At 41.3% G+C, this 13,105-nt stretch overlaps 1 protein-coding gene across 4 annotated transcripts in view; it reads right to left on the bottom strand.

Annotated features, from left to right (window-relative positions):
* Positions 1-13,105, bottom strand: part of GUCY2F (guanylate cyclase 2F, retinal) — a 57,697-nt gene that overhangs the window by 13,646 nt on the left and 30,946 nt on the right. For all 4 annotated transcript variants that reach the window (XM_038152000.1, XM_038152019.1, XM_038151991.1 and 1 more), the window contains exons 9-16: positions 12,846-13,022; positions 11,787-11,943; positions 10,248-10,397; positions 8,241-8,389; positions 6,713-6,876; positions 6,237-6,429; positions 5,980-6,154; positions 783-881 (exon numbers count right to left, since the gene is read on the bottom strand). In XM_038152000.1, the coding sequence (XP_038007928.1) occupies positions 783-881; positions 5,980-6,154; positions 6,237-6,429; positions 6,713-6,876; positions 8,241-8,389; positions 10,248-10,397; positions 11,787-11,943; positions 12,846-13,022 (1,264 nt within the window). The remainder of the gene's footprint in view (positions 1-782; positions 882-5,979; positions 6,155-6,236; positions 6,430-6,712; positions 6,877-8,240; positions 8,390-10,247; positions 10,398-11,786; positions 11,944-12,845; positions 13,023-13,105) is intronic.

Here is a 13,105-nt window from a genome sequence, read left to right on the forward strand (position 1 = left end):
TTTAGTAATTTATTCCACCCAGAGCTGCCATTTAGTCTGTGAACAAAAAGGGCAAAGGTGGAGAATTTTACTGAATTCCCATCTTCCCCAGATTTTTTTACAGCCACTGCTGGAACTCACTGAAATTTTTTATTGTTCTGTTTGTGTGAACAAGACAGGAAATATTTCTAAAACATTTCCCCCAAAGTAGTTTTTTTGGGTTGAGCTTTTATTTCAGTTTTGTCAATCACATTGCCTTCCCCTTTGAAGGAGGGAATATGAGATGATTAATTTTTTTCCATAATAATAAGAAAGAAAACCATCCATTTGAATACGTAGAGGAAGATCACACAGCTATAAGCTACATTTCCTGACACACTAACCTACAATTTGCCTATTTATCTATATGCATTTCTATTAATGTGTAACAATGTTCTTATACCTGCAGTGCTCCTGCTGTCTCCAGTCTCAGTGGGACTTTCTATGACCATGGGTATGATGGAAGCAGTGCCCACCTGTGCTTCAACCCTTGCTTTGTACTGGTCATGAAAGGCAAATGCATTTTACTGTGCAAGAACAGCTCTGAATTAAGGTGACTGAAAGCAAGATCCAAACCATGTTGGAGGAAAATAGGACAAGATTCATGTTGATTTTGGTTGATGGGATTCGAGTCAGAGAACTGCAGCTGGAAGGCAGGGTCCTAAAGGCTGACCTGCAATGGCAAAACTGGTGCCCTCTCCTTCAGGCTGCTTTGAATTCTGTCATTTGACTTCCCCCTTTCTTTGACTGTCCCAAATACTCACGCAGGCCCGTGGACTCCATTCTTGATGCCGTGTTCACCGTGTCCCCAAAGAGGCAGTACCGCGGCATGGTCAGCCCCACCACGCCTGCCACGCAAGGCCCTGAAAGACACATCAGCTGCGTTACCTGGATGGTCCTGCATAAATCCAGAGGTTCACTGACAAAAAAATCTCATCTTCTCCTCTGATACTCAAAAAACCTATTGGCAATACAGAAGAAGGTTTTCTAAAGATCTCTTTGGCCTTGGTGCTTGCTACAAAGAGTCAAAAGTTAAGCATTGCTCTGAATTTCATGCTGGCGTTTCATGTCTGAGAAAGGTCGTGTGTGGTAGGCCCTTGGTTCACCAGCATCTGGGAGAAATTGTTCAGAGTTCATGGAAACTCAGGGACAAACATAACCTCATTTTAAAAAGGTCTTTTTCCATGTGAGAAAACTAAAATTTGGATTATGACATACCCTCTAACCTGCTGAAACAGGATTAAAAATCAGCCTTGGGAGTCCAGAGGTGCTGGCAGCACTCTGGACCACCCTGTGTCCCCTCCTTGGAAAAGAAGACACTGTTAGATGGCCTGTCTAGCCAAGACTTCTTTTTTCCCTCTTTCTCATTCTCTATACAAGATGTATTCACTTCCTAAGTAGCTTCCAAAGAATCATTGCCAAGTCGTCAGGGAGAGGTATGTGTGGAGGATCCACATGATCATGCACAGACTGGGAGATAAAATGTGTGGAAGCCAAACAGCACAGACAATTTTCATCTGGGGCATTTGGCTTAGTTAATGTTTAGACTGTACTCTGAAAGAGGAGGTGCTAAATTTCATTGCCTACAATAGAAAATATCAGGCCTGCAAAATAAGTGCAAAAATAAAAAGCAATGTGATAAGGTGTGGGGCTTCCTGCAGACAAAAGGCAGGACTCTCTGCATTTTCCATCAGAGGCATTTATGACATATGCCTTTCCAGGCTTTGCCTGCCTTTTCAATGTCACAATCCTTCTGAGTCAAGATTTAGTACAACTGATATCTAGGAAATCTTTTCCTGTGCAAGATTACAAGAGATGTGAACATTGTACATCATCAACAGTACCTGAAATGATGCTATAGATTAGGGTTTTCATAATATAAAAAGGTTATAGGTTAAAATGTTGGGTTTAAAACAGTAATAATATAAATAGTAGCAATTGTGGCCTAATTTAGAAGTGATCACTTAGTCTTGTACAGTGCAATTTTATGCTGATTTTAGCATTATTTAAAAATATTGATCCTTTATGTAGTTTTCAGATCTATCTTAAGGATAGTAAAACTCCTTTGCTGAAAGCTATGGGGAAGTTCACAAGAACCCCTCTTGCTGTGACCTCTGAAAAGTTGTTGCTGCCCAAAGTTGCCAGATTTTAAAATACTTCATGAGGATGTAAACTCAGAGGTAAGGGAGATATTGACTCCTGCCTGATGAATCACTGCTTGGTAAAAGACTTTAAAAAAAGAGAGAGGAAGAATGGTTCATACAAAAAATACTGCAAGAACTTGAGCAGCATGGATCAAACTGGATAAAACACAGCAGGCAGAGACTGCTGGGTATCATGAAAACCTGATTTAAAGGGGTTTCTTTTCAACTGTCAGTGTACCTCAGACAAAACACTGTTCCTCACAATCTCCTACGAGTTAATTCCCATCCTTATCACTACACTCTAATTTGTTTCAAGCTTTTCAGGAGAGGAATTATATCCACTAGAGGAAGTTTAATTCGGGTTTTCATCTATAGGCACTCCTATACACAACTGTAAAGGCACTGTTGATAGTCTCAGCCAAGGACCTTATGATTCCCTAACTGGTTTTTATTGTGTGCATGCTAATGTTGACATATACACAAAAAATGGTCTTGTTGGAGACTTCTTGTTCGTGCTTCAGTAAGAGGCTTCCCTGAGAAAACACTTTCTCACAAAACACTGCCTCTCTTCTTTTTGTGGTGATAACATGACAGCAGCAGTCCCAAATCTCACTAAGGACCAAAGCGCCTTCTGTAACTGGTGGTGCAAGGACACAAAAAGGTGGCTCCTGTTGAAAAAACAGCCCTCACTGAGGAGGATGTGTTCTCCATCGGTTAGAGCATGGTGCTAAGAACACCAGGGTCATGGGGTTGATCCCTGTATGGGCCATTCACTAAGGAGTTGGACTCCATGATCCTCATGGGTCCCTTGCAACTCAGACTATGCTATGATTCTGTGATTCCATTTTAAGAAGCACAAATAAAGGCAGATGAGCTTCTACTGTAGTCAGTAGAGATCAAGTCAGTGTGGTCAATTGAGCCATAAGAGCTTTTCGACTCCTGCCCATTAACAGCTTTACAGGGTTCATTTATGTGTCCTCAAAATGAGTGCAGACTCCCTGAAAGTCCTGGAAACACCTCCATGTGGATGCCTGAATTCAGGTTTCCTACTCTGTTGGTGCAATTACCCAGCCATTTCTGCACAAAGCTCACAACATAGGAGTGACAAGATTTTCAGGGCAAGGTGTTATCTTTCCAGAATACTGCTTTTAAGCCTGTCCCATTGCAGAAGGTTTTCAGCTCAAAACCAATCCTACCATATGAGTATTCCCAAAATTACACATTCCCTGTTTTGAAGCATCTAAGACTTAATTTGCTCACTGCCTTCACCTCCTGTGTGTGTTCCCCCTTTTCCAAACAGCTTCAGCAGAAGGCTAAGAAAAACTTCCAATGGTAAATCTCCTACAGTTACAAGTTTCAGAGGAAACCAGGCACCCTGTGATGAGGACATTATGGCCTAGTTGTTTAATTACAAAGGTTCATAGGTTTGCTTTGAAGTGTCTCTTTGCCAGGGTTTGCAAGGGCGAGTTAACGAGACGCTCTGGCTAAGACTCTGCAAAGACCATCAAAAGTGCTGCAGAGTTTGAGTCAAGATCAAAGTGCAGGGCTGACTGCCAGAGAGCCTGACTGATACACAAATCATCTTCAGCCTCTGTGGAAGAGCTTATCTTCTCACCCCTGCTTTGGTTGACTGTCCAGCTCCAGCCCAGGCATGGATAATGGGGAAACAGCTGAGTCAGCTGAGTTATCCTGGACCTGCAGTGAACCCAAGAGAGGACAGCCAAGGTTCCAGGATGTGTTTAAAGTAGGGGAGAAAATGCATACCAAGCACTGGTCGTCTTGTCCTCTTTGCCTTACCTATACATTGCCACAAGCGGATCGTGGGCATGGGCCATCAGAAGTTCCCAGAGGTGGAGCTTTCCCTTGGGGTTGAAAAGGCATGGGCAAAATGCCTATGCCCAAAATGCATTTACTGCTTTTTCTGAGAGGGCATCATGAGCTCTTCTTGGCACCAGTTTCCAGAGAGTAGCTGAAGTATGTGACTGGGGGTCACACCCTTTCTCCATCCTTTCCAGTACAGTGAAAGTGTCAGCCAAGTTGTCCTCTCCCCCAAGAGCTTCCCCAAGGCTTTCATGATGCTGATCATTACCTCTTCATGCATCTTTTCTCAGGAGAAACAAGGTCTAGGGTTAACCAAACTCAGCTGTCAGCTCTGTGGCTCAGAGAGCTGGTTTGCTTTGGAACATGTGTTTGCAGCTGTTCCCATGACAATATGATGCTGCCAGATCTGTGCAAAACAAGATCTGCAGAGTCCTCCGCCCTCTTCCCCTCACACCCAATACAACAGTTCATAGCATTTCTGCTTTCCAGATTTCATAAAAACAAAAAAAAAAATGTTACTACCCCCTGTAGACATCACCTAGGGATGTATTTTTTGGCCCACTGCATGGGAGATCCATTGCAGAACTGCTGTCAACAGGCAGCAGCAGATGTTGCACAGCAAATTCCTCTCTTTCCATGTTGAAAATATGCTGCTGGTGCTCCAGAGACTTCTGCTCTGGGCAAGACAATCTGCAGCCATAGTCTCATCTAATTTCTGACAGAGTATAAAACACACAGTGCTCTTGCAATCATTTCTTAATGCTTTACACTTCTATGAAGGGTCAACGAAGAATCACAAACTTCAAAGAAAACAGTAGGGAGATGTGTTTTAGAGATAACTCCAAAAGAGGATCTTATAAGGTCTAGGATTCATAATATTGATTTTAACTCTGCTAAAGTCACAGCTCTGTTCTTTGGATATTCTGACTGAGATACTTCCTTTACTCTGCTTCTGTCTCCCAGCATGTACATCAGGGACCAGGATATTGACATCTGCAAAATGCTTGCATGCTAAAGCTCCAAAAGTGTGGATATTATCAGATAAGCAGAAGGATAAAACCCCATATATTATTGGGTCAGACTCCTAGGCATTCTTAGTCATTGTTTGGCTTCCCACAATGGGCAACACCCGGTACTTTAGAGGAAGAGGCAGGAAATCTGATGACAAACAGCTAGGAAAAAAATCTAATAATGGTTGTCTAAAAAATATATAAAATTATGGAGGTTCATATATATTATACAAATACTGATTCACTAAATAAGCACGTGTATTTTCCTACATTTAAAATACTTTTGCCTATATAACTGTAGTTCTAATGTTTTGGAATTTTTTTGTTTTACTTTGGAGTTTAATTACATTTTGTGTATATATATATATGCGTATGTATGTATATATATGTATATATATGTGTATATATGTATATATATAAAAAAAAGGAACTTCCTCCTTTCATTTTAAACAAACAACCTTTCTGTTGACTGAATACATTATGACTTCTACATCAGACATAATGTTTTCTTTATAATGTAATGTCTTCTTAAGAGAAGTATCACATTTTTCTTCCAGAATATCCTACCTGTAATAAATATCTCCAAAATTTTTATGCTTTAACTTTATATGCCAGTGTTTCTGTGCTTTTTCATTTCAGAACAGAGTTGCAAAGACATCACTGATGTCCCACCTCTGAAGATACCCCACATCTGAAGGTCCTATGGCACATTAAAGAGCTATCCATATGATGAAACCCTTGTGATTAACATGCCAGATGTAGCTCCTGGCTGAGACAGAATACAAAATCTCTCCTTAAAATGATACTAAGCCACTTTCCTCCACAAACCCTCTCTGGGTTTTTGTTGGTTTTTTTTTTTCCATTTTAACCACCTTGTTGATGTGGAAGATTTTAAAGTGTCTTGTTTTTTGAAGGGGAGGCATGAAGAAAGCATTCAGAGTTGGAAATGCAGTTGAGAAGGAGCTCTCTGGTGTTCAGCTGCCTACCTGTGTGCAGCCCAATTCGTATCCTGAGGGGAATGTCTGGCATGTGCCTCATTTTGAATGTTCCCACAGAGCTGAGGATGTCCAAGGACATGTTGGCTATTTCAGCTGCGTGCTTGTTTCCATTCCGTTTTGGGAGCCCTGAGGCAACCATGTAGGCATCACCAATTGTCTCCACCTAGCAAATGCCATCACATTAAGAAATAAATATAGAAATTGAAAAAGATGGAAAGGGATCACAGAACAAAATTACTTCTCACCTTGTAAACATCATGGTTTCCAAGAACAGCATCGAACAGAGAGTAAAGGTCATTCAGAAGGTCAACTACTTCAATGGGTTCACTGAGGGCTGAAATGGATGTGAAGCCCACAATATCACTGAAGTAGATGGTGACCTGGTCAAAATACTCTGGTTCCACAGTGCCACCAGTCTTGAGAGCTTCTGCCACTGAGCTGAAATAGCAACACAAAAAAGATGGCAGGGAACAAACCCTTTTCTAGTGCATGCTCAAGAGCTCAGAGTCTTGGTTTTCTGTGTTCAGATCTTCCACTTTATGGCTGTAACCAGCATTGACTAGAGTTTCTTACTTTGACTTGAAGGTGTTTGTCAAAACTGATGGTCAGATCTACAATGTTCTGGGGAAGGGTGTTGTCCAGACTAGATATGGGCTTGTTTTGGGGTGGTTTTGGTTTGGTTTTCTGGGGATTTTTTACCACTTAAAGTACCAGTACTTACGGTGGAAGCATTTGTGACAGCAGTTTTTCTGTCTTCTGTTTTTCAACCTCTAGCTCTTCAGTCCGCTCGCTGATTAAATCCTCCAGGTTGCTTGAGTACTGCTCAAGCATCCTGAGCATTGAGTCAATGATATTGGTCTTTTTCCCTTTGTTGATGGTTTTGAACTGGAAAATCAAACTGGAGAGTTATTTTTCTGTCTCTTTACATCACTGTAGCACTCTGAGTTTGGAAAGGAACAAAAAGCAAACATTTCTTTGGATCTGTCATGCTAAAGACTGGATTTTTCAACGGCAAGAGTTCAAAGATAAAGGAAAAGGTGAATTAGAAGGTGAATTTGCATCAATCAGTGTGATTTAGATGAAACACAACCTTACAGTAGTTGTCAACATGTACATTGTTAAGGAGTCTTGTCAGGCTGCAGGTTTGCAACCCCATTTATCCCATGAACAATCTTTAGGGTAACTTGCAAAACTTTGCATTCAAAGACATAAAGTTCAGGGTGTTAGCAACACTTAAAACTTTTTTACATGTTACTGCACTTGGATCCATCTTTGCACACTGACATGCATGTGTACTGCCACCTCCATTACCTGTTCTTCACTGAGTTGTGTTTTCTCCTCCTGACCTGAAGTTGAGCTGCTGGAACTTTTGGATAATTTGTGGCTTTAGAGGCTACCTCAGACTCAACAGCAGAGTCAGCAGGTTCAAAATTATTCACAGCTTCATAGAACAAAAAAGTAAAAATTATGGATATTTGTTTACCTGGTTTGAGGAAATGTCATAAATTTGTGTCAGGGAAAGTTTATATTGGATATTGAATTTTTTTTTTCTTTTTGTAGAAAGAGTTTGTAAAACCTGTTTGGAACAGACTGCTCAGGATAATGGTTGGAGTTACCATACCTGGAAGTGCTCAAGAAACATGTGGATGTGGCACTTGAGGACATGGTTTAACAGCACGCATGGTGGTATGGGGTTGATGACTGACCATCTTAAAAGTCTTTTCCAACCTTAATGAGTCTATGATTCTATCACCTTATAAGAACACAGGAACTACATTGTTTTATCAGAAAGGGGGGTTATTTTGCCAGTACCTGTCCTTGAAACTGGCCAGTAGGAGATACCTGGGAAAGCTGTTTAAACAGTCCTCAGCTACTATCATATTTCCCTGGGGTATTCTCCAAGCTTCCACCAATTGAGAGACCTCCTATGCCAAATGTTGTATCTTTGTCTTTAACAGTCTTTGGTGAATTTAAACACTTTAGAAGATTAAAAGAAAAATCGGTCTGAAGGTGCATAATTTACAAATCTTTCATCTCCATGAGACCATCTGTGCAGGTACACTGCAAATGTGAAGACATCAATTCCATGCCCAGGCTGCTTCATCACCCCTATGTCAGGACAAGTCTAGGGATCTGCAACTTCTTCATTCTTTTATAACTGAGTTCAAGCAAAAAAAAAACCCAAACAATAAAACCCTTCCCTGCCAAGAACAAACAATGGGATTACACCAGCTTCTTTATTTACTGACCTTATGAAATACCTCTTCAAAGGTTGGACGTCGTTCAGGGGCTTCAGCCCAGCATTGTTTCATTACTTGGATACATGTCAGGGGGGCTACCTCAGGAGCTATGTTTGGGCGACACAGGGGAGGGGGCTTCTTCACTTTCTTTATAATTTCTGTGGCAAGAGAAGAATGGGAAGCACATTGTAAGATGGAGGGCCTTGATAGGGGCAAAGGACATGGACCTTTCCTTGTGTCCCTGGCTTGCTTCTTCAGCTGTCACTCAGTCCTCAGCACCCAGTGTCTGTGCCAAATGAAGCTGGAAGTTTCTGCTTTTCTCTGCCAGGAGTCTCTTGAAGGATTTAAAGAAGATTCATGTCCCTGGAGAACCAGGTTATGAGTAATAAAGTGGCTGGATGGGGGAAGGATGTGTGACAGATGCATGTGTGAGCCTGCAGGCTTGTATTTAATGAAATTGCCTCTGACTCTCTCCACTAGGACCTGCAGTCTTCTAAGACAGCAGAGGTTTATGGCTGAGCCCAGACAGGAAGGATACCAGCCTCTGATGCTTCATCACTAACTGGGAACCAGAACGTAGGAGGTTGCTGGGAGTGGCGACAGTGGAAAGTATGTTAAGGGGGAGAGGTTGAGTTCAAAACAGTGTCTGGGAAATGACTCCCTGTCTAGAGCTCCCTTCCTAGAAATGAGGCTTGTAAGGAACTAGGCTTGGATCTTCAAACCCTGAGAAGTCAGTCTTCTAACACCCACCAAAGTTATGGTATTTGAAATCTTATTTTGCTCAGTGCAGAGCAGGCAAACAGAGGGAAAACCTCTTTCTCTGGCAGGAGTCCTGCTGTTGCTATGAGTACCCAAAGCTTTTCAGCATTTACAGCCTACTTTAAAGATCTTTGGCTCATCCCCCCAGACTCTGCCAAATTAACTAATCAAAACATCTGGCCCCAATATTTCCAGGGGCAGTCAAGGGGAAATGCCTTCCCCAGATTGTTTTAAAGTTCACAAGTGAAAACTCCTTAGGATTGAGACACAATGAGTAGAAATTCATCATTTTACTAGGTTACAAAACAGGACTGAACTGTGTTCAACATTTGCTGGAGGTTCTGCAGGAGGGATGAGGTGGGGGAAACCTGCTAATAGCATCATAGGCTACATCATAGGTTCAGCTCTGATTTACAGAGTGGAATACATCATTAACATCATTGTCATTGCATTGTGACAGCAGCTTCAGGTATAGAAAAGTCAGGGCCCCATTTTTCCAGCTGAACTGACACATACTGAATTGTCATACCCCACTTGATGGTTTTCCAGCTTAAAATGTGTTGAGAATGGGCTGTCACTGAAATCAGCTAATTTTAGATTGTTGTCACTCCCTCCCTGTTTAGGTGCTTGTGACCTGATCCTGACTGCAGTGGGTTTGTTCTTCCCATGGATGCACAATATGGTTGCACCGTGAGCAGCTCCTAAAGAGTTCATCTGTTTGCTGTTTCTGATATACATAAGCAAAATGATACATCACTTCAACCTCTGTTGAAGACAGAGTCTCTTCAAAAAGGAAAGGATTAAGGCCAAATAGAAGGGCAGATGGATGAAATAGGATGTTGGCAAGGGGTCCAGCTCAAAAAACTTCAGTCTCCATATGCACAAAAAAGGGCGAATGAGTGGTAAGCAAAGGAGTTTCTAAGCTATAGGAAATTCTGCCCTCAGATTTCACCTGATACTATGATGAAAAGTCTGAGTTTGCACAGGGAACTGGAGGTGCTGCAGAGGCCCGAAGCATCCTGGGGAGCACCCAGAACGCTGATCCCAGTGAAAGCAGTGATAAGACACGTACCAAGGCTGTGATGAGAACTACACATTTTGAATTCTATTATGAATGTTGTGTTGAAAACAGACTTCTGCCTCTGAGAAAGGTCATGAGACTCATACATTATTGCCTTATTAGTAAGGGGACTTGGCCAGGCCTTTTATGAAGTGCTCTGCACAAAGCCTTAAAAATATGCTGTAGACGTTGCCTACCTTCAGCTGAGAGTTCTGATGTGCAGTAAGGTGGACCCCGAGCAACCACTTCTTGGAGGATGATTGCAAAGCTGTAAATGTCCCCTTTGATTGTGCCTTTTCTGCACATGTCTGGGTCCCTCAGTAACTCAGGAGCTGTCCAGAGCAATTCTAAAAAAATTTCAGAGCATCACATTTCTTACACTTTAACTCAGACTATTGCAAAGTAAGTGCTTAAATGAATACCTTAGCTCAGTCATTTGATGAAAGGTTGGAAAATACTACATTATTTGCTGAATCAAATCTTTTACTTATAGTGGTATGTTAAAAATACTAAACCTCTGTGCTGACAAAAAAAAAAAAAAAAAAAAAAAGACTTTCCCAAGTTTTACTCTATGGGTTTTTTTTAAAAATTGCCACACCAACAATTTGTATCATATAACACCATCCATGAGCTTCAACATAAGAAGTCAGCTCACCCCTGCCAGAAGCTTTAACACTAATTTTTTTGATTGAAAATATTCCTGAGACAAAATATTGGCACAAAATCTTGAATTTCTTGTTACAGTAGTTGCTCTTTTACAAAGCAACAATTAACAACATATTTTCTGCAGTTCTTTTTAGATGAAAATAGTTTCTGTAAAAGCAGTTTGTAACAATCTGATGCAAAATCTTTATAATTCAATAGTTCAAATGTCACAAGACACAGTTGATATATCCAGCTTCATGAAGAAATGAATCTTCAAACTGAGATTTTGTTACCCTGGTAACTGTGCATTCTGAGTAACGGGGATATGGAACATTTCTGCCACTGGAAATGTGTTTATCTTCTGTAAAGGAGGAGAAGAAAGTCTTCTGTCTGACAACTGCCCTATCTGAGACACTGAAAAGGTGTAAGCATCAAATCCCATGACAAAGGGATCAAACCATGAAATACTATTGGAAAACAGGTTTCAAGAATAAATTGGGATACCAGAGGAACCCCAAAGCAATGGCCACGTGAAAAAATCCTGTCCAAGACTCCATACCTGGCCCCATGAGGGCTGTTCTTAAGTGGTGGGAATCTCACGTGGCAGCCTTTAGTGATTGGCATGTAGAGGACCTATTTCAAAGAGACCTATACCATTTTGTGTTTTAGATGACTTATTTTAACAAGAAAAAGTGTCTTTTCATTTGGGATAACATAAAATTCTAAGAACTGGGTCTAAGGACGTGAAGCCATTCTACTGGCTACATTTCTACAGAAATTCAGCACTGATAAGATTTCAGGGGCAATTCAGTCCTCCTCCAACTGCAACAAGCTGAAGTTCTGTCACTGCTTACAGTAATATATATTTTCTTTACCACATCATTCAGCTATTCGCTTCACTTTCAGGCAGTCTGAAAAAACCTTTGCTTACCCTTTCTTAGAACAATGCATGGTATGGAGGAAACTAGATGTAGTGAGATCGAGCATGAAAATCCTTGTGTGGCCACTAGCCTGAAACTGTATTAGGACAAACATCTCTTAAATCAATGGACAAATATTTCCAAAAAATAAAATTTCCTCATCACACCTACCTTCTGGGGATGGCTGAATATAGGGGCATTTCTGTGCCTCTAAGAGCTCATTATAACCATAGTCAGTGATCTTCAGGACAAACCGGCCATCCACAACACAGTTACGAGACTTGAGACGTCCATGGGCAAAATCTCGGTGATGCAAATATCTGATTCCCTATGAAACACAGAAAAAAAATCCAGGTTGGTCCTTAAGAATTATCTTATCCATCAACACTCAGAGACATCAAGCCAATTTGTCACCTCAGATGGCATCAAATGCAGCATTGACTCTATGTCAAACGCCATAATGATCGAAATAATGAGAGAAGTTTAGAAATGGATTAGGCACATGAAATAGGTTTGTCTGGACCCTAAAGCAGTAAAGGTCTGACAACTTTAGGAAGAGTCAGATGCCTCCTTCTGTAGTCCTACATCTCACTGCACCCAGAAGTTCTGCTTTTAGGCAAGGATAAGAAAGTGGACACAAGTGTTACCAAATAGTTAGGTCAAAGGAAGCCATGAAGAGCTGGGTGCCCCTACCCATCTCCACCAAGGAGGGTGAGAAGGCAGATCACAGACTACAAGAATGGCTCTGGTGGTCTACTCTTTGGAATCCACCTGTCCCAGCTTAGCAGTTCACCATTAAGACATGAAAACACGGGACATGATTGGAAGTGTGAACGTGCTAAAGGGACCATAAGGGACCAGGCATCCTGCGGCAGAGGATGGATACTGTTTGGTTCTATGGTAGATGCATTCCTGATTTATGACAAGAAAGGGCCTTTGCAAAGAATAAATTTGTCACAAAATTCTGTTGTTCTAGGTGATCAGTTGCAGCCTGATACGTAGTTTTAGCCTCTTGTCCTGCTGTGTGGTTGTAGTTCTATTACACCAAATGGTGCTTCTCTCAGATGGAAACAAAATAAGGATGAGAAGTCTCATTTGAAGACTGATACAGTTACATCCAGATTTGTTTTCCTTGTGTTATTATTAAAAAAACCAACATTCTGATTGAAATAGCTTAGTCATCTTAAAAGTCCCCTTCAGATCATGCCTCAGCAGGAGCAATGGGTTTACTTTAATTAGATCCATCACAAGAGAGGACTTGAACATCCAGTCCAGTTTCATATCCTCATTTCTCAGCAAGTCCTCCAGGCTGCCTCGTGAGCAGTACTCCGTCACGATGGCAAAGATGCCACAGTCTGAGAAAAAGCCCAGGAACAGATTCACATTTTCATGACGCAGATCTTTCATCTGAAACAAGGCAGCAAATCACAGTGAGACCAGGTCAGCCAGACATCTGCTTGGTAGCTTCTTCGTATCAGTAGATACCCTTT

This window comes from Motacilla alba, chromosome 1 (assembly GCF_015832195.1).
Source record: "Motacilla alba alba isolate MOTALB_02 chromosome 1, Motacilla_alba_V1.0_pri, whole genome shotgun sequence".
NCBI classification, from domain to species: Eukaryota; Metazoa; Chordata; class Aves; order Passeriformes; family Motacillidae; genus Motacilla; species Motacilla alba.